This window comes from Equus przewalskii, chromosome 16, assembly GCF_037783145.1.
Source record: "Equus przewalskii isolate Varuska chromosome 16, EquPr2, whole genome shotgun sequence".
Lineage (NCBI taxonomy): Eukaryota > Metazoa > Chordata > Mammalia > Perissodactyla > Equidae > Equus > Equus przewalskii.
In genome coordinates, this window is record NC_091846.1 from 69,013,346 (window position 1) to 69,034,166 (window position 20,821).

Sequence of the window (20,821 nt, forward strand, 5' to 3'; positions counted from 1 at the left end):
CCAGCGATTGGCAGAGTGAACACCACATTTGAGCTGCACAGTGGGACCGAGATTTTGGAAATGGCACGGGTGGGATTGGAGGGAGCCGCGTGATTGGCAGCAGCCGCAGCTGCCCGATTGGCTCCCTTTCAGGCCCTCTGCCCAGCGGGGATCCGCCCCCGTGCTCGCGGCCGCATTCGCTTTCGCTTCGCGCCCCCTCCTCGCCAGGAGTCCTGCGTTCCCTCCTCCCCGGGGATGCCCAAGTTGCACTTGCAGAAAGTTTGCACCGGACCTGCGCGCGCAGCGCCCCGCGTTCCCGTGACGTGCCTTGCGGAGAGTGTGCGCCGGCACGCGGCCGAAAGGCGCCGTGTGGCCAAGGGCTGGGGACCCCCCGGGGGGCAAAAGGTTGGCGGGAGGAGCCCCCAACTTCAAAAACCTCTGTCTCATCGCACCCAGCATCCTCCAGCATTCAAACACTTTCTCCCTCCTCCCTTGGAGGTGTGCTCTGGGGACGACGGCGAACAGATGTACGCCCGTCATGATACTTGTAGAGATGATGCTAGAAACCTATTTGGAAAGGACACCCAATCTGCCAAGGCTCACATAGGGCGCACAGACTGCAGACGGAATGAGGAAGGATATTAAAGTCCTGTTGGTTGCAAAACAATTTGAGTGATGTGGCCCAGCAAAACACCAGGTAAACTCAATATAAATCTTTCCCGAAAAGAACCGTTTTACCTCGACTTTTTAGCTGATAGAATCTTCTTCAAGATGGTTCAAAGGAGTTGGCTAGAAGTGTAATCTCACTGCTCCTCGGTTCTAGATCTGCCACTTCCAATTAGATCTGCTGGGAGGGAAAACATCGGGTAGAGATTCTAACTTTTGCCTCTTGGAGATACAGTGGCAAGCAGGCCAAAAGCATCTCTCCAGAGGGAAGCGGCTCAATAAACAATATCCTTTAAGCAGAATTTCTCCTGGTCCAGAACACACTCCACTTGTGTGCCTGTTTCTTTGAAAGGACAACAAATTAGAATTGGTCCAATAAAATAATTATTTTAAAATCAAGCAACATGTTCGCTATTTATTTACTAATGGAATAACCTTTTACCTTGTTATCATTTTCTAATAAACTGATCTAGCAGGAGAGATGTCTTAGTTGAAAACCATAAAAATCGGCTTTCAAGAAAAGTGAGCTCCATCCCTTTCAAGTGATTTACTGTCAAATCAGTTTAAAAAGAGAAATAGGTTCCTGCATCACTTGGGCCGGGGCGGGGGGGGGGGGGGGGGGGAGGAGAAATGTGGCATCCTCTAAACTTTAGGATTCTTACTGCCCAAAAGCGTCACGTCAGCTTTTAAAAAGAAAGCATCTTTAAAATTTAGTGATGTTCCAAGATGCTTAAAAATTAAAGTCAGGGTTTTTAATTTTTATTGTGCTACCTTGCATAAAATTATTTATAAAAAACTGATAATGACTAAAATGTGATCTTTTTTTCCTTAGGGATACAATAAAACATGTAACCAACTTAATTCGTTTGCAGTCCAAGTAAAAATAGGCTGCGTAAAGCCGTCATCTGGGAGACGGTCCTGGGAAGTGGTAAGAAATATTTCCAAAGAACTGATTCGATAGCCCCCTTTACATTGGTGTGAACAGTGTTTAACAGGGAACTTCCCTGTGAGCCTTGGGAATGTCATTTCTCTTACAAAACTGACAAGCAAACAAAGAAAATGCTACAATCAAATTTCAAATGCGTAATTTCTTTAAATTTCAGTGAAGTTCAAATAAAGAGAAATAAAGGCATGAGTGCAAACACAACGAAAAAAAATTTAATAAAAAACAGTGACAAAATCAACATCTGTATTTGGAAAGGATGAGTTTTTTCACAATTTTTGTTTCAAAGACTTAAAAGGTCTCAAGCCAACCAGACAAAGGTGGAGCCAAGGACTGTGCCATCCCCGAGGATGGTTTATGGGGAAAGCATCACATTTGGAATTGGCACCACTGTCTTCATTTCCTCTCAGAACATTTCAGATGAGTTTCCTTTATTTGAATTTCTTGGCAATGAGTGTCAATACTTCCAAAATGGCAGCTTTGCGTGCAATCCTGCAGGTTATAAGTAAAAACAAAACAAAACAAAAAATGAGTGAAGAAAGAAAAAAATAACACAACCTAGCCTTGAATATGGATTGTTGAGCATTTTTATTGGGCAATAAAATGGGTACCTCCACTCCCGTCAAAATAGCTTTTCCTCAAAATTATAACTGCTTTGTTTTATTGAATTGCTGAAATTTAATGGTTTAATGGGTGAAGGCATGAAGGAAAAGCTGTAAAAATGTGAATAATGGTGCAGCAGAGCCGTGTGGAATCTGGAACCCGCCTCCTTGTACCGCTCTTGTTAAACACAGCGTGATATGTATCTGTCATCGATTTAATATGTCTTAATTCAAATATAGCTCCCTGATCAATTTCTTTTTATGGACGCCTTAAAAAAGAAAAGACTTTCTTAGGAAATAATAGAGATTTGGGTGACGATTGGAAAGAGGGATATTTACAAAGTGCGTTTAATGAATATTTGCAAATTTATGACTAAACCCAGACCCTAAAAAGATAATTGACTCAGGTAAATCGACTTGAGATGCTAATTCTTAAAAGAAAGAACTGAGAGCAAAATTTCAATCAACACCAATAAGGCGCCAATAAACCGCCTGCCAATTAAAAGCTGAGAATAGGCCTAGCTAGATGGTCATCAGAAAGGCTCGCAGTGGATTTCCGGGATTGCCTTTCTTTATAAAAGAGCTTTTTATTTTGTAGACTAGTTTTTTGTTATTGTGATGACCCGCCTGACCCCAGGTGCGCTGTTTCTTTTTCAAGCCGGTTGGGAACCAAACCAAACCCCCTTAACATACGGAGTTTCTAAGGACCCAATAACTGTGTCACACTTCCTAAATAAACACCAACAATTTCTAGGGCGTTGAAGAAAATAATACTAATTTTTTGTTTTTTGTTCTAAAGCAGGCGGCTATGGAAGTTGTTATGCCAGCTCTTCTGTGGATTGAGCCCCATATTTCCGCGGTGATGCTGATCGTCAGGGCCGATCCTCAAAACTTTTGCAGCGAGGTGGTTGTGTGGGGGCAGCAACGTGGCAATCCGTGGAAATGCCCTTTCTGGGGTCAACAGGTGTTCTTGGGTGAGCCTCGATTTCCAGACTTCACTTTTGCACCCCGAACCCCAAATTCCCAGCCTCAAACAAAGGTGCGAGGAGGCTGGGGAGGTACAGTAAACGCGGAGCTGGCCCGAACCCGCCGGCGCTCAGGTGCCTAGAGGCAACAGGACCCGGTCTCTGGGGATGCCCAGGCTGGCGCTTACGGCTTCCTGCTGCGAGGAGGGGGGACTGAGGCTCCCCGGTGCCCTCCGCTTGTCACTGAACACAGCCAAGTTTCCTTGAGATGGGTGTGGGCAATTAATAAACTCTAAGGGAAGTGAATTGGACATTTCCTGGCTTTTGAGCCTTTGTTTGATTGTTTCTGTAGGCGGGGGAGGGGGTAAGCCTGGGACGGTGAGGTGGACAAGAAAGGAGCTGAGGGACCCACGGAGTTGCCTTTTATTGCCGGTGAAATGGCTTTACATCCCTACCATCCTGCGTGGTTTCGCGAGGGCCGCCTCCTTGCAGAATGACTGCGTGCCGGAGAGTTTGGAGCGCCTAGTGCCATTTGGGCCCCGCCAGAGGCAGGTTCAAGGGCGAACAGGGTGCCCCGAGTTACCCGAGGGACCAAACGACTTTTGAAGCCCAGCGCAAGGGCCCGCTGGGTGCTCAACTGGGAGGAGGAGGGTTACCAGCAGACACTGGGGGGGGGGCGGGGGGCGGGACGGACGACACTCAGACCTCTCTGAAGCCGGGGCGAGGTGGGCAAAAGGGCCCACAAAGCTGCATTTTAATTGAGCTTTGTCATGGCTGGAAGTGATGAGGAATTTGGGTTCAAGGTCTTTTCTCAAATCAGGCTCGCCAAGCATCTCGGCAGTGAGTCCCCGGCCGCCTGCCTGGCTTGCACTCGCCAGGGATCAGATCCCCACCCGCCCGCTCTCATCACTTGCGATCTGACCCAGTGCGAGCCGCCACCCGGCCCAGGGGCCTTGGGTGCCCCAAAGCGCCGCCCAGTTCGCAGCCCTCTGGGCGCCTTTACAGACAGTTGCCTGTCCTTTCCCCTTTTCTGAGCTCGAACTGAATCCTTAGGCTCCACAGATACGTGTGGGGCTAAGAGTACCCAAAAATGTGCTTCTTGCTAAAGTTTATGATCCCTGTCCCCGTGTACATGGACTTAATGGGGATTTTTCAAAAAGCAGAGATTGGGACTCTGTGGCCCTCACTGAATGTTGGATTCAGAGGGTTTGGGGGTTGTTTGTTTTGGATCGTCAAGAAGTGGACCCATCCCAAGTCCATCTGACCTTAATGGTTAAAAGTCCTTGAAAAATTATGGCTCTCTTTACTTCCCCACTACTAAAAAATAAGCTGAGTAAAATTGGCCTGTCATCAAATATTCTCATTTGGTTATCAATCATTTTTACTCTCAGAGATGGGGATTGTTGAAGAATGGCTTTTGACTCGTTAGATTTGGTAATTTCTTGGGAACTGCCTAATTGTTGTGTTTTAATATATGCTTAGAAGGTCAAAACAGGAACCACAAAACTCCCATATGTGTTCACGGTTCATATAATCACCCAATATTTATTTATATTAGCTCCGAGACCTACTTCTCCCCTTCACTCCTTATTCTTTAGGATTTTTTTGGATGGGGGATAAAGGAGGAGCAGAGGATGTGTGTGGGGGGTTTTTTTAGTCTCAAATTTTGTGGGTAGTTCCCCCCACAGTATATCTATACTTCAATATTTGAAGAAGCTGTTGAGATAAATCAAATAGTGACACATTGACGGATTTACTTGTGTAAGCAATATGGTTGACATATGGCATTGTTATTTATGAATGACAGCATAAATTGTATTACAAAGTCTACTGCAATAATACTGCAGTTTATTGGAAAGCTGCGCCCTTGTCACTGGTATTCAACCTCCCTGGATGTAGTTCGCCTGAGAGCCCAAAGGACAACGGTCCTCAAAAGAATTAAACACAGTTATGTAAGCTAACGCCTCCTGTTTTTTGGGGTTGTTTTTGTTTTTGTTTTGTTTTGCAGCAGTAGAAACACTCCCATCAGAGGAAAGAGGAGACAAAGTAAGGACAATTAGTTCTCTTCCTTTTGCAAAATCACAACCATTGTCACATAGAAATGTTGGCTTCTATTTTTTTCTGAGTCCCTAATGACGAATACACAAACATTTGCATCCCTATCACTAAACTGCTGGTGAGCATATATTTTATATAGAGACTTTTTATAAGCCCAGTTACAGAACAGTAAATTTTAACTGTAGGAAGAAGAGAAGTTCTTTTTGCAGACTGGAGAGGGCCTTATCCTATGATACCTCCCCACCTCCACTCAACTTTCCCCTTCTTAAAAATGGTATTTAAAAGTTACAACGTTGGCTGAGATTTTCACGATTTCCCCTTCTTTTACATTACAGATTTCCCCTTCTTTTACATTACACTTCTCTAAAGCTCTGACAAAGAACTTTTGTTCTAGGTGGGTTTTCCAGAGAGGGCTCCCCCACCACACATGTGGTCCTTCATGGGTCACGGGTCGCCCAGCCTAGGAGCGGCTGAAAGGGCTGAATTAAAGGTGACCTGCAACTTAATATCCTGTTGATGATCTTGTTGAATTTATGAGCCTGTGATACAGACGATGGTGCTGAAATCCTGTGAAATCCTCTTTTTTTTTTTTTTTTTTTTTGCCTGGTGTACATAGACAGTTGATTGCACATTTGTTTCTCCCATCTCTTTCCCCATTTCCATTCCTTGCCTTAAGAAGAAAATTTAAAATTTGAATGGTATGGTCACCGAGTGTTTCTGCTTTCCAATTGAAAGGTCGGTTTTGTTCGCTTGTCTGTTTTTGGCTTCTCCTGGCCAGCAAGATATACCTATGTGTGTATGAGAGTATTTCGTGTGTGCATATACATTGTTTATATGTACACAAAATACTCATCCCACTACAAAAGAAGTCAGCCAACCGTTCACAGAGGCCCACAAACCGCAATGAGGTGCTCAGTGAATGAATGCCCGCGTGTTTGAGGGGATTTTCTGTTTTTTGAAGACAACCCCAATTCTCTATCGCACTGTCATTCCTTCCACTTGCCGGGAAATGGACGGCAGCCCGCGGGCCCAGGGGCCCGCCATGCAAGGCCATCCACAGACTGCAAAGCAAAGCCCCCACTCTCGCTAGCCCCAGGCTCCGGCCCAGCCCGGCACAGGCTCTGTGAGCTCTCCAAAGAACAATTTCTGAAAACTTACAAAGAGGGACATGTTTGCCTGATGGAGACAGCTGTGCGTCCTGCGGGTCTGACGCCACCACGGCGGGCCCTTCCAGAAACCTGTTGAAAAAGTGAATTCACTTTCACGGTGCGGAATGCACTTGGCCAGTTTTTTTCCTTCTGCCAAGGAACCCAAATCTACTTTTGAGGCAGTGGCTCTGAAAGTCTTTGCAGGTTTTTCTCTTTCTCTTTCTTTTTCTTTTTTTTTCCTCCTTTTTTGGTTACTTGCGCTCGCTCGCTCTCTCTTCCGTTTTCTTTCTTAAAAAAAAAAAAAACTGTGTCATGAGGGAAAGGGGTTTTGCGGTTTCTAGAGAAATAAAGCACTTCTAAGAGAGGACGGCGACGTGACTTTGAACTTGGCTCAGCTCTTCTGTGTCCTGCCGAGAGAGGAGAACTGGAGCCGGGAAAGAATGGCCAGGAGGGCCCAGGCCGCCGGGGCTCGGGCGGGAAGGAAGGCGTCTGCCCACCGCGCGGCCGCGCGCGGCCCCGGACCCAGCGCGAGCGAGCGCCCAGCCGCGCGGCCGGCCCGCGGGCGCCGCCCGAGAGCCACCAGAGCGAAGGAGAGAACGCGGCCGGGAGCAGAGGGACAGAGAGTGGGCAGGGGGCGAGAAACGGGAAAGGAGGAAAACTTGAAGTGTGATGGCTTGAGAGAAGGAAGGGAAGTGAGGTTTTCCTATGTGCAGGACTGCTATTCTCGGGACCCATCTCTAAGAAAATATTTCCTTTTGGAAATATTTTGCAGGAAGCTTTGCCAATTATTCTCCCCCCCTTATAAATTAATGAATAAAGTAAACAAGTGTGAAAGGCTGTGCATTGGACAGTTTTTTATTGATTCAATGTAGCAGGGCAACCTCTCTGCCCGGAGACTTTGTCTTTGCTGTCGGTCGCTCTCCCGGGTCCCTCTCAGCTCGGGGGCAGTTGGCTTTGCTCCTCCCCCCTCCCTAAGCAGAGAGAGGTGTGTGGAAAAGAGGAACATTTTTCCTTTCAGGGAAGGCGAGAATCTCCAGCTTCCAGGCAAACTCCCGGGCTTTCAGACAAGATGCCCCAGTCTCCCTCCTTTTTGCGCCCCCACCCCCCATGGCAGGGGAGGGGGGTGGACACCGGGAGGGTACGGGGCTCCTTAGGCGAGGCGCTGCGGCCAGCTCCGACCTTCCGAGACCCGCGCAAGCCTGCGGAAACCGACGGTGCCGGCACGAGAGAGCCCGGGATCTGGCAGCAGTAGCGAGCTAGAGCTGTCTTCCCGCGTTTTTGTTGATTTCATTTCAATGTGAAATTTTGAAATGCATGTTATTTTCTCTTACTTGAATTTTATTTCAACTCCCAGAGATTGTATATAGAAGCAGATCTCCACGCCAGCTAGGCGAAGAAAGATGCTGGCCTCAGGCCTTCCATTCACACCTCCGCAGCCTCTGGGCCCGGCGTTCCCTCTCCGGTTACCTCGGGAGCGCAGGCTTTCTGCGGCGGGACAGGAAACGTTCGCAGAGGCCAGCTAGGGTCCGGGCCGCGAGGCGGGCTCGGCGTGGCTCAGGGAGCAGCCTCGCGGCCCCGCCACAGCCAGAAGGGAGCGTTCCTCGCTCCCTAAGAAGGAGTGATAAATATCTTCTAGAAGATTTAAGCCCTACCAGACTGGAGATTTCTTCTCCGGAGGTCCTGAGCCTGACCTGCGGCCAAACTCCAGCCCGAGCCTTGCTTGGCCGCGCACCTCGGGCGTCCCCACACTTCCCACCCCACCGTGGCTGCGGCCCGGGTTTCTGGGCATGCGGCCCGGGTTTCTGGGCATGCACCCCGAGGGTGACACTGTCTTTAAACGACTTCCAAACAACCCCCTCCCTCGCGGGGGCCGCTGCCCAGTGTTTACGGCTGTAATCGGAGCAGAACGCGAGCGGCGGGGGGAGCAGAGCGCGCCGAGCTGCGGGCGGGGGCCACGGCCGGGGAGGGGGCGGTATCTGGGTGAGCGTCCAGAGAGCGGGAGCAAGGGGCATGTCTGGCTTTCTCTAGGCCCACCGTCCTGCACCTGTGTTTCCAATACCACAGAGCAAGTTTACAAATTCGGGGGACCGGGAGAGGGAGCGTGCCAATCGGCCAGTAGACCTGCCCCCGGGCTGCTCCCCGCGGCGCGCTCCCGATGGGGCCCCGGGCCTGTAGTGTCCCAGCGCCCAGAGTCTCCCGCCCCGCAGCCCGCGTGCCAGCCACGTTCTCCAGCGACCAGAGCTTCCCGCTTTCGGTGCCGCCGGGAGCGGCTCGGGTCCCCGGGGAGTCGGTGGCTTCTGCGGAAGAGTGCGAACGCACAGCACCTTCCCCTCCCGACCGGGCCAAGGGCGCTGTGACCCCGCGGGCCGGGCCCGCGCTACACCGGCCGCCCGGCTCTGGGGAGCGCCGCGGGCGCCCGGGCCGAGGAGCCGCTGCGCCGGGCGGGCGGGCGACGAGCGGCAGGCTTGCAGGCCGGGCGGGCAGCCGCGGAGCTTGGGGGGCGCAGGGGAGGAGGGGCGGACCGACCGCGGGGCGGGGGCGCCGGATTGACGGGGCCGCGGCGGCCAATGGCGGAGCCGGGAGGGCGGGCGGGGCGGGAGCCGCCGTTAAAGGGGCGGTGTGACCGGGAGGCCCGGCCTGGAGTCCCAGGGAGGGAGGGAGGCCGGGCGGGTACGCGGGGGCGAGGGGGAGGGGAGAGGAAAAGGAGGAGACAGAAAATAAAAAATAAAAGGCTGCGGCGTCGGCGGCGCCCACTGAAATAAACAGAGGCGGTGGCGAACCGAGCCTGCCGCAGCCGAAAGTGGGGAACCGACTTTGGCCCCTTCGCACTTGCTCGGGCCGCGGACTCAGCTCCGTCATCGCGGGTGCAGCCGCCCGCTCTGGGTCCAGCGCCCGGGGCCGACTGGCGAGAGGGAGGGAGCGAGCGAGAGATCACTTTTTTATTGTTGTTATTGTTTTTCAGCCCAGCTTCCCCCTCCTCCCCTCCCTCTGCTTGCTTTCTCCCCTCCCACAGCCCACCTCTCCCCTCCTCCTCCTCCCGCACAACTTAAAGAAAGAGGGAGCGGCGCGGCAGCTTCCTTCATCTGGGGGAATTCGTGGCCGCTGCAAGTTTACTACGCGAGGCGCAGCCAATGCCAAGCGCGGAGGACCAGGAGGGCTAAACACCGCGGCCGCGGCGCCGAACAATACCCGCCGCGCGCGGGGCGGCGCAACTAGGGCCGTGGGGGAGGGAGCGGGCGACCGAGCGCGCAGCGGAGAGGGCGCCTGGCCTCCGCCAGCCGCCCCAGCGCCCCCGCCGCGGTCAGGTGGAGCCGCGGGCGCGCCAGGCCCGGGCGCCGAGCGCGGAGTTCGCCTCCGTCCTCACCTCGCCCGCCGCCTGGCCCGCGCACGGCCGCCGCGCTCGGGCACCGTGGCCCCGCCGCTGCTGTGATTTCATTCTGCGGGCGCCGCTTGGCGCTGCCGGGCCCCGGGTCCGCGGAGCGTGCGAGCGAGTGAGTGTGTGCGTGCGCGCGCGGGTGCGCGCAGGGGTGGGGGCCGCGGCGCTGCGCTCGCCCCCCGTCGGCCCCCCTCTCGGTTCGGTTCCCCACACCTCCCTCCCGCTCCCTCCTCCCGCCCGCCCCCCCTGCCCTGCCCACCCCCGCCGCAGCTCCTTTAATACACTTTGGTTCTCCGCCTGGCTTTGGACTCTTCTCCTCCTCCACCTCCTCCTCCACCTCCTCCTCCTCCTCCCGCGCCTCCTCCGCCGCCGCCGCCTCCTCCTCTTCCTCTCCGCGCTTTCGCTCCGCGCCCGGCCGCCCGAGGCAGATCCAGGCGGCGGCGGAGGCGGCGGGCGCAGGAGCGCGGCTCCCAGGGTTGAAGCCGCCGCCACCACCGCCGCCTGCGCTCGGAGCCGGGCGGCCACTGGACGCACCGCGCGCGGGGCGGGAGTGGGAGCCGAGAAGGCGCGGGGCTCGCCGGGGCCGGCGGGGCGGGCGGGCGTGCTGGCCATGCTTCTGGACGCGGGGCCGCAGTTCCCGGCCATCGGGGTGGGCAGTTTCGCGCGCCACCATCACCACTCGGCCGCGGCGGCCGCGGCGGCGGCCGCCGAGATGCAGGACCGCGAACTGAGCCTGGCGGCCGCGCAGAACGGCTTCGTGGACTCGGCGGCCGCTCACATGGGCGCCTTCAAGCTTAACCCGGGCGCACACGAGCTGTCCCCGGGCCAGAGCTCGGCGTTCACGTCTCAGGGTCCCGGCGCCTACCCTGGCTCCGCCGCGGCTGCCGCTGCCGCCGCCGCGCTCGGGCCCCATGCCGCGCACGTCGGCTCGTACTCTGGGCCGCCCTTCAACTCCACCCGGGACTTCCTGTTCCGCAGCCGCGGCTTCGGGGACTCGGCGCCCGGCGGCGGGCAGCACGGGCTGTTCGGGCCGGGAGCAGGCGGCCTACACCACGCGCACTCGGACGCGCAGGGCCACCTCCTCTTTCCCGGCCTCCCGGAGCAGCACGGGCCGCATGGCTCCCAGAATGTGCTCAACGGGCAGATGCGCCTCGGGCTGCCCGGCGAGGTTTTCGGGCGCTCGGAGCAGTACCGCCAGGTGGCCAGCCCGCGGACCGACCCCTACTCGGCGGCGCAGCTCCACAATCAGTACGGCCCCATGAATATGAACATGGGTATGAACATGGCAGCGGCCGCGGCCCACCACCACCACCACCACCACCACCCTGGTGCCTTTTTCCGCTACATGCGGCAGCAGTGCATCAAGCAAGAGCTCATCTGCAAGTGGATCGACCCCGAGCAGCTGACCAACCCCAAGAAGAGCTGCAACAAAACTTTCAGCACCATGCACGAGCTGGTCACCCACGTCTCCGTGGAGCACGTCGGCGGCCCGGAGCAGAGCAACCACGTCTGCTTCTGGGAGGAGTGTCCGCGCGAGGGCAAGCCCTTCAAGGCCAAATACAAACTGGTCAACCACATCCGCGTGCACACAGGCGAGAAACCTTTCCCCTGCCCCTTCCCGGGTTGCGGCAAGGTCTTCGCGCGCTCCGAGAACCTCAAGATCCACAAAAGGACCCACACAGGTAACGGCGGGCCGGGACAGGGACGGGGCGCGAAGGGGAGAGAGGCTGCGGTTGGTTGGTTGGAAGAAACGGGCCGACCGCCAGCCTCTGCCCTGGGATGGGTGATGTTTTGTGTGTGCGAGAGAGCCAGCGGCTTGTTTTTGTTGGAGAATGGAAGAATATTATTGGGCTGGGTTTTTCCATGTGCGGAAATTGAGTTTTAAATCATCAGTGTAACATCAAATGCGTGCTTTAGATGATGCAAGTGCTTCGTTTGCTCAGCCTGGTTAATAATTTCCGTTTTAAATAGAAGGCACAAAATAAACTGCTCTCCAGCTCTGTGCCCGGGAGTCGAGCCTAGAGAAGATTTTGCCAGCTTGTCTGAATGTGCTTTTCTGCTCTGCGTGTGTCTGTGTTTGAGTGGCTTGTGTATTTTCCCACCTCTTTTACTCGGGGTCCAAACGTCCTTCCCGGGACTGTTTCCCATTAAATGAGCCTGGTGTGAGCCTAAGCCGTAAAGCATTTCTCGTTTTTAAAGTGTTTTTAAAGCCCATCTCGGGTGGGTCTCGGCGCTTTACGGTGGGTTCGCAGCAGTTTGTGAAATTCCCTAATGGGCACCAGAGGGTTTGCGATTCCAAACTTGGACCAACAACCCGGTCAGAGAGAGCCCGGGGCAGCGCGGCCCCGCGGGGCAATCGCGTGAGAAGAAAGAGCCGCAGAAAAACACTCCTCGCCTCATAGATTATTCATCTATGACCAGGTCCCAGCCGAAATCGTGCCAGACGATTTCCTAAAAGAAAGCCAAATGTTTTAGCAACTTTCCCCGTCAATATTTACTCCGAAGTGGGGATGCGCCAGCGGCCTATTGTTCTCTTCCGGGAAGGGAGGGAACCGAGGTGCGAGACAAGCTTTTAACAAGGTTTAAAATTTGAGAAATTTATTTGCATGAAATACTCGCTTTCGAGTCCTGTGTCTGAGCGGATGTCTTTAAAAAACAATTTAGGTGCTAATGGAATTTAACGTTAAATGGTCTCCTTTCCAAGTGGAGCGATGTTTGAGTTCTCACACCTCTAAATGACTCCAAGCATTTGGAATTCTGGCAACAGGATGCAGGGACCGCCAGAAAATTAAACAGGGAGATTTTGAAAGCCTTTGCTGATGCCCCCACCCCCACTGCCCGGCTTGTGCCTCTCTGCAATCACTAGATGCTGCCTTATCTCTAATATTTACCCTTTTTCCCAGCTTATTTTTAAAGGACTGGAAGTGAGACTAGAATTATGATTAATTCAATTTGCAGAATTTTGGATGAAAAACACTGGCTCAGTCGCTATCCACAGCCGGGTCCCCAAACAACACACAGCAACTCCAAATGTAATTGCCTACTGGCCCCAGAGAGAAACCGACAGCAGCCCAGCAGCCTGTGTGATTTTGATAATGCCCCAAATATTTTGTCATAATAACAGCTTCTCCGTGGAGAGACCAACTTGTTAGAAGCTGTGAATCCAAGAAGCCCTATAGAAAGGCGCGCAGGGCCAGATGCCACCCCAAATTCGTTATAAACTTGAGGAAATGGGCGCCAGTCTGGAAGAAAGTGAAATAGGAAATAAGTGAGCAGAACTGTCAGGTGGGAAGGCGGTTAATTTCATCTTAGTTCTACCACAGAGAGAATCCGACCTGTTGAAGGGACCCAGGCCCTTCTCGCCCCTCTTTCCTCTTCGACACGGCCTTGCCCCCTCCAGGATGGGTGGGAGCTCCGGGGGACTCTGGGGGTCCGCAACCAGTGTCCATGTTTGCGGTCCACAGGGGAGAAGCCGTTCCAGTGTGAGTTCGAGGGCTGCGACCGGCGCTTCGCCAACAGCAGCGACAGGAAGAAGCACATGCACGTCCACACCTCCGATAAGCCCTATCTGTGCAAGATGTGCGACAAGTCATACACGCACCCCAGCTCGCTGCGGAAACACATGAAGGTACCACCGGGGAGGCCGGGAGGAGGGTGAGGCAGCCGGCCAGCGGCGCCGGCTCACAACCGGCCTGGACAACCTCTGCGGGCCTGGGAAGGCGAGGGTTCCCCTGGCCAGGGTGGCGGGCGGGAGCATTTTGGGGGGGGGGGGTGCTCCCGTCCAGGGGCCTGGCCCCACAGCAGCTGCACTCACACCCAGTCCCCTTTGGTCCCCCCTCCCGACTTTTGTCTTGCAGGTCCATGAGTCCTCCCCGCAGGGCTCCGAGTCCTCCCCAGCCGCCAGCTCCGGCTACGAGTCATCCACGCCACCGGGGCTGGTGTCCCCCAGCGCCGAGCCCCAGAGCAGCTCCAACCTCTCGCCGGCAGCGGCGGCTGCAGCGGCGGCGGCGGCTGCGGCGGCGGCAGCGGTGTCCGCGGTACACCGGGGCGGAGGCTCTGGCAGCGGCGGCGCAGGCGGCTCCGGTGGAGGCAGCGGTGGCGGCGGGGGCGGCGGCGGGTCGGGCGGAGGGGGCGGCAGCAGCTCTGGCGGGGGCAGCGGGACAGCCGGAGGCCACAGCGGCCTCTCCTCCAACTTTAATGAATGGTACGTGTGAGGGGCTGGGACCTCTCTCCCTCTCCCTGTCCGCATCCTGGCGCAGCAGCCCTCCTGATGGCGAGCGCGCCAAGGGCACCCTGTGATCGTGTTGTTAAAATTATGAATCTGATTTTTATGATGATGAAAATGATTTTACCAGAAGAATTTTTAAAAGTTTTTTTTAAAAAAAAATAATCTAAGCATGAAAAGCAAAAATATCCCTTCCGGAGTCTCTAAAACTGAAAATATAAAATAAAAAATAAAAAAAACAAAAACCCATAAAAATATTGACCCAAACCCTCTTTGCCTTCCTCCAGGCCCGCTTTCCTTCCCACCCCATTCCCAGTCTTCTGACAGACTGTGTACATAGCGGACTCCTCCTTCCTTCTCCGAGGTGGTTTTAATGGCTTCTTGGTGTATAGAAGTTTGTCCATTCGTAACTCTCCGGATTGAGTTCCTCCCTCCTTTCTTCCCTTCCCTTCCCCAAGTGATGGGCTTTTTCTTTTTCTCTTTTTAGTTTATCCGGTTTCTTTTTAAGTAATGTGGAAGAAAATGGTTTATTTTGTATTGTGGTATTGAATATTGTGTTCCTTTTTATGAGGCAACTTGATTGTAAACTTCATGCGACTATAGACTGGAAAAAACGAGCCGTGCCAAAGTCTCCCTTCTGTCTCTTCAGCACACTGATCTGCAGCACACACATCCATGCCACCACCAACGCTTATGAATGTATTTTTTTGTTAGCTGGGTTTACATGTGATGTTTTAGTGCTTTTGCAAGTACAATTTGTTAGTTCCTGTATGAAAGATTGTGGGGGGGGGGGGGGAATAAATGTCGTGCTGTTAGCTTTTTCCATAATAACACCCTTCCTTCTGTAAATACCCGTTGCCATATTTATCCATTTGTAATTAAATTATGGTATTAACTTGCTACAGAGGAAACAATATTTATAAAGAATGTTTCTTAACTATAAATATGTACAATTGTGGGCATAAACTGTTTCAGATTTTTTTATTTGAAGGTTTTAAGTGGTTTGATCATTTCTTGTGATATGTTTTGAGAGTAATGCATACAGAAATATAATAAAATGTGTTGAAACTGCATGAACATACTATTTTTTCTAGCAAAGTTATTTAAGAAAATGGGAAGGAGGCAGCTGGGAGTTGATGTGGGTATGGATCAGCTGAATGGGAGGCACCACCTCGCCTTCTGGGAAGAAAGGTGTATGTATGCATAGAAACGGGGCCAAACTGCCCCTTTGGCAGAAAGTCTCAGAATTATTTTCAAGGTCCTTTGTTTCATCATTGAGAGTGAATTAAATTTTTGGAAAGCCCCTGGAGGAATGGTGGCAGAAACCTTCAGAGTTTCTAATGGCTCCATTATCTGAGGGAATGCCTTTCTTTCAGCTGTTTGGACTGGGTTTAAGAGCACTAAACATTTCCTTATTCTTTGTTTTCCCTCTCTTCCCTGCCCCCTTTCCTCTCCCTCCTTCTGAAAAGCTGAGGTACAGTTATTCTTAATTGCACATTTAAAACTGAGCGGAGTACTTTGTTTTTGAACATGGCCCGATGATTATAGTTTAAGGGTCTGTTTCTACCAAAAGTTTTTTCTTGAAATTTTAAAGAGAGCTTGCTTGAGAAATCCTGCTTATCTGCACAACTGCTGTACACCAATAAGCAGGATGTTCAAGAGAAGGTGATAGAGTACGTTTTAATTTAGGAAAGAACAAGCCATTGGCCCCCAAATAAAGAACTGTTTCAAGAATTCAGTGAGATAAAATAGAATAACATAGATTAAAATGGCCAGGTGGAAGTGAAGAGAAGCACCAACCAACAGCTTTTCTCTAAGTTGCGCAGCCTTAGTTCTCCTCTGAAAGAGTTTATTAATAGAGAGTTTTCAAACAAAATGCTGTAGGAAGAAGGCAAAAATAATTTTAATAATCAAAGGGTAGGAATGGGGGAAATTCTTTTTAAATCCCTAAGCCATCAAGAGATCTCCATCTTCCTGAGTAACCCTGTAGCTCCGAGAGGTCCTGGCAGTTCCCGAGTCACAGATCCTCCACCCCCCTCCCCAGTGGTGAAAAGATTTGGGCGGCGGCAGCGACACCTCCATAGGATCGGTCAGCTGCGCGCAGGGCTCTGAGGCGTAGACCGAGAGCTCGGGTGGCTGCCGCGCGACCGCTGCTTCTCTCTCCTTCCCCTCCGTCGACTGAGCCACAGGGCCAGGCAGGCTAGGCCGGAGGGCCGCTTGGGGAGAGAAGGGCAACCCTGACCTCCCGGAGGCCACGCCACCTATTCAGTGGGAAGGGAGACTCCAGCCTGGGGGCTATGTGTGTGTGTGTCCCAGAGGGTGACAGACGCCGGACTAGCCCTCCCCAGCGGCCCTGCGAACTGCCCAAGAGCCATCTCCTGAAGCAATCAACCTCCTATTAAAGTCAAATTTATAACCCCTAATAATATTAAGGAAAATTATTAAAATAATTGGCATATGTTACTGATCCTTGGGACATTTCACTATAAGATTTCATTATAAGCTGTGAGGAAAATCGTTTAGGGTTTTTCAACGCCCACCCACACCCCCACCCCTGTGGCAGACAGGGCGAAGGAATTAGGTTAAATATACATCATAACTAGTGCAAGAATGAGATGATCTATTCTAAATGTTTTAAACTTTCTTTGTATGTGGGTGGAAATTATTGGCCTTGAGACACCTCCCCAATCAAAGGAGAAGGATGGGGTAGGGGGGCAACTTTAGTATCTTTTCTTCATTTGACGGAAGGAGGAAAACAGTAAGGAGAGGAGCACGATGTCACAGCTTTGAGTTGGCTGGATCGCTTTCCAGATCTGAATGTCGGAGACCTACCGGAGGTCCGTTTAGGTCCTGGAGCGCTGATCCTAGTTTTCAGAAGGAAATAAAAGTGGGAAGGGGGTGGCGTGAAGAGGAAGATCACAGTGTGGGATCGGTCGCCTGGCCCACCCTAGGATGTGAGGAGCCGATGCGAGCATCTTTCCCGAAAAACGGCTCCCAGTTCTTCGGCCCCTGCATCCCACCGCTTTGTTCAAAGTCACGCACTCGACAGTGTGGTCCAGTCTCCGCCTTTCTCTTCGGCCCTTCGAATCCCGGAGACAGGATGGGGGGAGGGGTAGATGGCAAAAGTGTGAGTATCAAAGATGTCAGAATTGCTCAACTTGGAAGGCCCGCGGGGGCTGGCGGCCCAAGATCTTGCGCCACAATGAGGCACCTGGGCCTGAAGGTGTGTGTTGGGGGGGGGGGGCAGGAATCCCCCCACCTCCCTCTGCCTAAATGGACCTGAATTCTAACCTGCCCTTGCCTTGACTCCAGAACCACAGACGAAGGCCGTCCTTGCCTCCCTTAGCGAACCAGAGCTGCGCTGTGGTTCGCTGCTCGCAGGGAGGCCCGACTGCCGCAGCCAAAGGAAGATTTCTGCAGTCACCGCAGTCGACTTGAACTTCATAGCGCCCAATCTCGCTCTCTTCGTTCTCCGCTCCATCAGCCACCGGAGAAACTCCTCTCAACGCGAGAGTCGCTTTATCCCGAGGCAGCTGGAGCCCCCTTGGGAGCCCATCATTATTATTATTAATTATCGTGATCCTCACTGCATTATTAATGACCACAATGATAACTGGCACCGGTATCAGCTTCTCTCGGGTCAGTGAGGTCCCCTAAAGTCCCAAGCGGGGAGGAGGTCACTCCTGGACCACAGGCCAGGTCGGTTTTGCTCTGGGCTCAAGCAAGGGGAGGCTGCTAGGGCCGAGGCCTGGCGGGACTCGCGTAAAGGAAACAGGTCCCAGGCCCAGCAAATCCCATCGCACGGTGTCCCACGCTGTCCCGGGCTCTTTCCTTTCTGCTGGCACCTTCTCTCTTCCTCCTCCCCACCCCCTGGGCCCTTTGTCTCTTTTTCAGACGGAAGTTTTCAGTCTCTAGTGGTGTATTTTCCTCATGAAACTCTGAGATCAGGGACAGATCACAGGCTGGACCGGAGGTTCAGGTTCCCCTGTGTTCCGTGCTGTTCGCTCACATCCCAGGCTTGGCAAGGAAGGTCTGGCCTTTCCAGACGACCGGTTGCGTGCCAGGATTGGCAGGATTGGAGGAGGTGTGTTCTGGTAGGTCCCTGGTGAGCACACCAGTAGCATACCCGGACATGTGGGGACCCACCAAGTACTCACTAGGGACTCGGGTTCTACCCTCCTCCACATCACGCCACGGAAATAACCTAAAGGGCGAGCTAGGCCTGCGTCCAAGAGCTAAGAAATAAAGGCCTCGAAATAACACCCCACCAAGATTCGGTTGAACCCCTTAGATGCGTTTTTACTTAAACGGACACATGCCCCGCAAAGCAGCCCTCGAGATCCAAAGTAGGCATTCAATAAGTTCTTGTGGATTGATTGATTATAGTCTGATATCCCTCCAGTTCCACAGAAACCTGGAGCTCCTCAGCCCACTGCTACCCCCAGCAGACAGCAATGAACGGTTTCTATTTTTAACTGGCAGCTAGGAGCAGGGCAGGAGAAATGTCGCCCCCTCTTTAACCTCCCCTCTCCCCATCCCTGGCCCCAACAGTGTTGCTGGGTTTTCATTTTAGGAAGAATCTAGATCCTTCCAGAGACTGGATCAGGTGATCAGGCGTAAACCCTCAGGCTGGAGCCGCTGGGCTCCTGAGAACCAAAAGGCAGCTGTGGCAGTTTGAACAGGGTGTTACGAATGAGAACTTCTGTAAAACATAACCAGGGCAGCCCGAGGGTTTGAGTTCACGGTCAAGGCTGTGGGGAGACTGGAGCTGCAGTGTCCACGCCCCGCCCCGCCCCTGCGCCGCCAGCGCCCAGATCTCAGGCTGGGTACCAGGAGCCATCGTCCTCCCACTCCCGCCCCGCCCCTACAGGGCCCAGTCCTGGAACTGTCCGTGCGGCGGTCACCTCGACGCCCTCTCACGTTTCCCTATTGTTCCCAGGGGCCAACGAGCTTTGGAAGAGGTGACACCTCATTTCGTCTCCAGCCCTGCGTCTCGCCCTCGTCCCGCATCGCGCATCCCGCCTGACCCGCCTTTCGGGATGAGCTTAGCAACCAGGCCAGAGCTGGCGGCGCCCCTTCACCTGCGTGCGCTCACATAGACGGACAGACCGACTGACACACACATTCTCTTTCTCTCTCCACGCCCCAGCAGACTCACACACACACATGCACTCACACACACTCACCTCCTTCGGCATCCCCCAGACACAGGCTCCTGTGGGTGGGACGGACCTGAGACGAAGAAATTGGGGGCGGCTGACGGGAGGACCCAGCAAGAAACGCACCCCCCCCCACCCCACCCCTCTGCTGTCTCCAGCTCCCCCACCCGCCTCCAGCCTCCCTCCGAGGCGGCCAGGCCTGCCCTGCGCTCTCCACCCAGCTTGGCGTTTGAGAGTCCACGGCCTGGGCCGCACTTCTGAGCCCCGCACGTCGAGTCACCCGTGTGAGACTAAGTTGGGTGGGGGCTACCCGCAATCGGATCGCTCGGGCCCACTCCTCGGGGAGTGTGAGGTCTGGCCTGCCCGCATGCCCTCTGACCCCCGGGTGTACGTGGGGGAAGGGCGCCCCCTCACCTCTCAGATAAACCAGTAGGGAAGGAAGGAGAAGATGACCCCCCCCCCCCAATACACACACCTCACCTCTCCAACCCCTGCCTCCGCCTCTTTCTTTCCTAACCTCCCGAAGCCAAGTTTTTTCTGTCCCTGAGGCCAAACCAGTGGTCCTGGGGAGCAGAACGGAGCGCAGCGCCGCTAGACAAGGTCGGGGGTAGAAATAATAATAATGTTAATAATGTCAAAGACAATCATCGTAGTTAACGCTCCGCGACCGGGTTACTCCTCAGAGGCCGGCGGCGGCCTGGGGAGGCTGCAGACTGCGCCGGGCTAGGGCTAGGGGGGGATTCTCTGGCAGGGGCGGAGGGGGGGGCGGTGTCGCGGCGGCGGTGGTGGGGGGGGTCCTATGTTGCCTCCCCCAGACAAATTTTCGGGTCTGGAACCTGGCGGAGCCAGTGAGGGCCAGGCCAGGAGCCGCGCTGCCCCTCTTGCTGCAGACGCAGCTCGTTTTTCTTTTCTTTCTCCCGGCCCACTGGGCCCACAGTGGTTGGCGTGGCCGAGTGTGGTTTCTCGAAACTCTTTGGAGTCGGTTGGGTCTGTTTGCCCACTGCACCCCCGCCACCACCACCCGGGCCTGTTCCCCCTCCCTCTCCCCGCTGGCAGATGAATGGTGGTTTTAATGAGCATGGGCGCGGCGTTGGCCTGGCGGTTCTGAAGATGCTCTGACCTGTTGGGAGGGCGCGAAAGGTCAGCCGCACGCAGGGCCCGGCTTGGGCTCCTCCCCGGCCCACGCTGCTCCGATATTGATCCCGAGAGAAAGATAAACAGAAAAGCTGGACATTCGGTCATGAATACTAATGAGCTAGGGTAGGAGTTTTAATTGCTATGGACTTCTTTTTTCCAGTTAATCTTTATTGCAGACTTCGTCGAAGTCATTCTTTTCGAGCTTCGTTTTGTCTCCTTCTCTCCCCGCCCTCCTCTTTATATTTTCATTTGAAATGCCCAGGCGAAAGAGACCCGTGTCAACTTGACTTTCTCCCTCTCGCAGTGCGGGTGTGAGCGCGAGAGCCTACAGCCTGCGTTCCCAGCGTGGCGCTTCTTCTGCTCACTAATTCTGGAAATGTAGGGTATCCTATAAAATAAATTGTTTCAATGTGGCTTTGGCGAGTCTGCTTCTTGACTTCCTCACCCTTATTGTTTCAAAGACTTCGTGTATTCTTGGCCTTTAAACTTCCTCTTGACAATTGCATCTTTTCTCCAGGCACTGAGTTCCTTTCTACTCCAAACGGGTGCATTCTACCCCCAAA

General features: G+C 53.8%; 2 protein-coding genes and 2 long non-coding RNA genes across 5 annotated transcripts; 3 read left to right on the top strand and 1 right to left on the bottom strand.

Moving 5' to 3' along the window:
- LOC139076521 (uncharacterized) lies at positions 1-3,468 on the top strand. Its single transcript, XR_011528228.1, has 3 exons — positions 1-676; positions 1,478-1,573; positions 2,990-3,468. It is a non-coding gene; the product is annotated as an uncharacterized lncRNA (long non-coding RNA).
- On the bottom strand, positions 1,782-9,862 carry LOC139076522 (uncharacterized). Its single transcript, XR_011528229.1, has 3 exons — positions 9,726-9,862; positions 6,372-6,451; positions 1,782-2,080 (listed from the first exon to the last, which is right to left on the bottom strand). It is a non-coding gene; the product is annotated as an uncharacterized lncRNA (long non-coding RNA).
- Positions 9,863-9,992: 130 nt separating this feature from the next.
- On the top strand, positions 9,993-15,035 carry ZIC2 (Zic family member 2). 2 transcript variants are annotated; one of them, XM_070579161.1, is made up of 3 exons: positions 9,993-11,419; positions 13,202-13,365; positions 13,558-13,735. In XM_070579161.1, exons 1-3 carry the CDS (start codon positions 10,348-10,350, stop codon positions 13,600-13,602), a joined length of 1,281 nt encoding a protein of 426 aa, XP_070435262.1. In that variant the 5' UTR covers positions 9,993-10,347; the 3' UTR covers positions 13,603-13,735. The 2 variants fall into 2 exon arrangements, with proteins under 2 accessions (XP_070435262.1, XP_070435261.1); XM_070579160.1 differs by having other exon boundaries at positions 9,994-11,419; positions 13,595-15,035.
- Positions 15,036-15,885: 850 nt separating this feature from the next.
- Positions 15,886-19,609, top strand: LOC139076368 (uncharacterized). Its single transcript, XM_070578539.1, has 5 exons — positions 15,886-16,051; positions 16,961-17,185; positions 17,275-17,601; positions 17,857-18,056; positions 18,902-19,609. Exons 1-5 carry the CDS (start codon positions 15,886-15,888, stop codon positions 18,986-18,988), a joined length of 1,005 nt encoding a protein of 334 aa, XP_070434640.1. The 3' UTR covers positions 18,989-19,609.
- Positions 19,610-20,821: the final 1,212 nt, after the last annotated feature.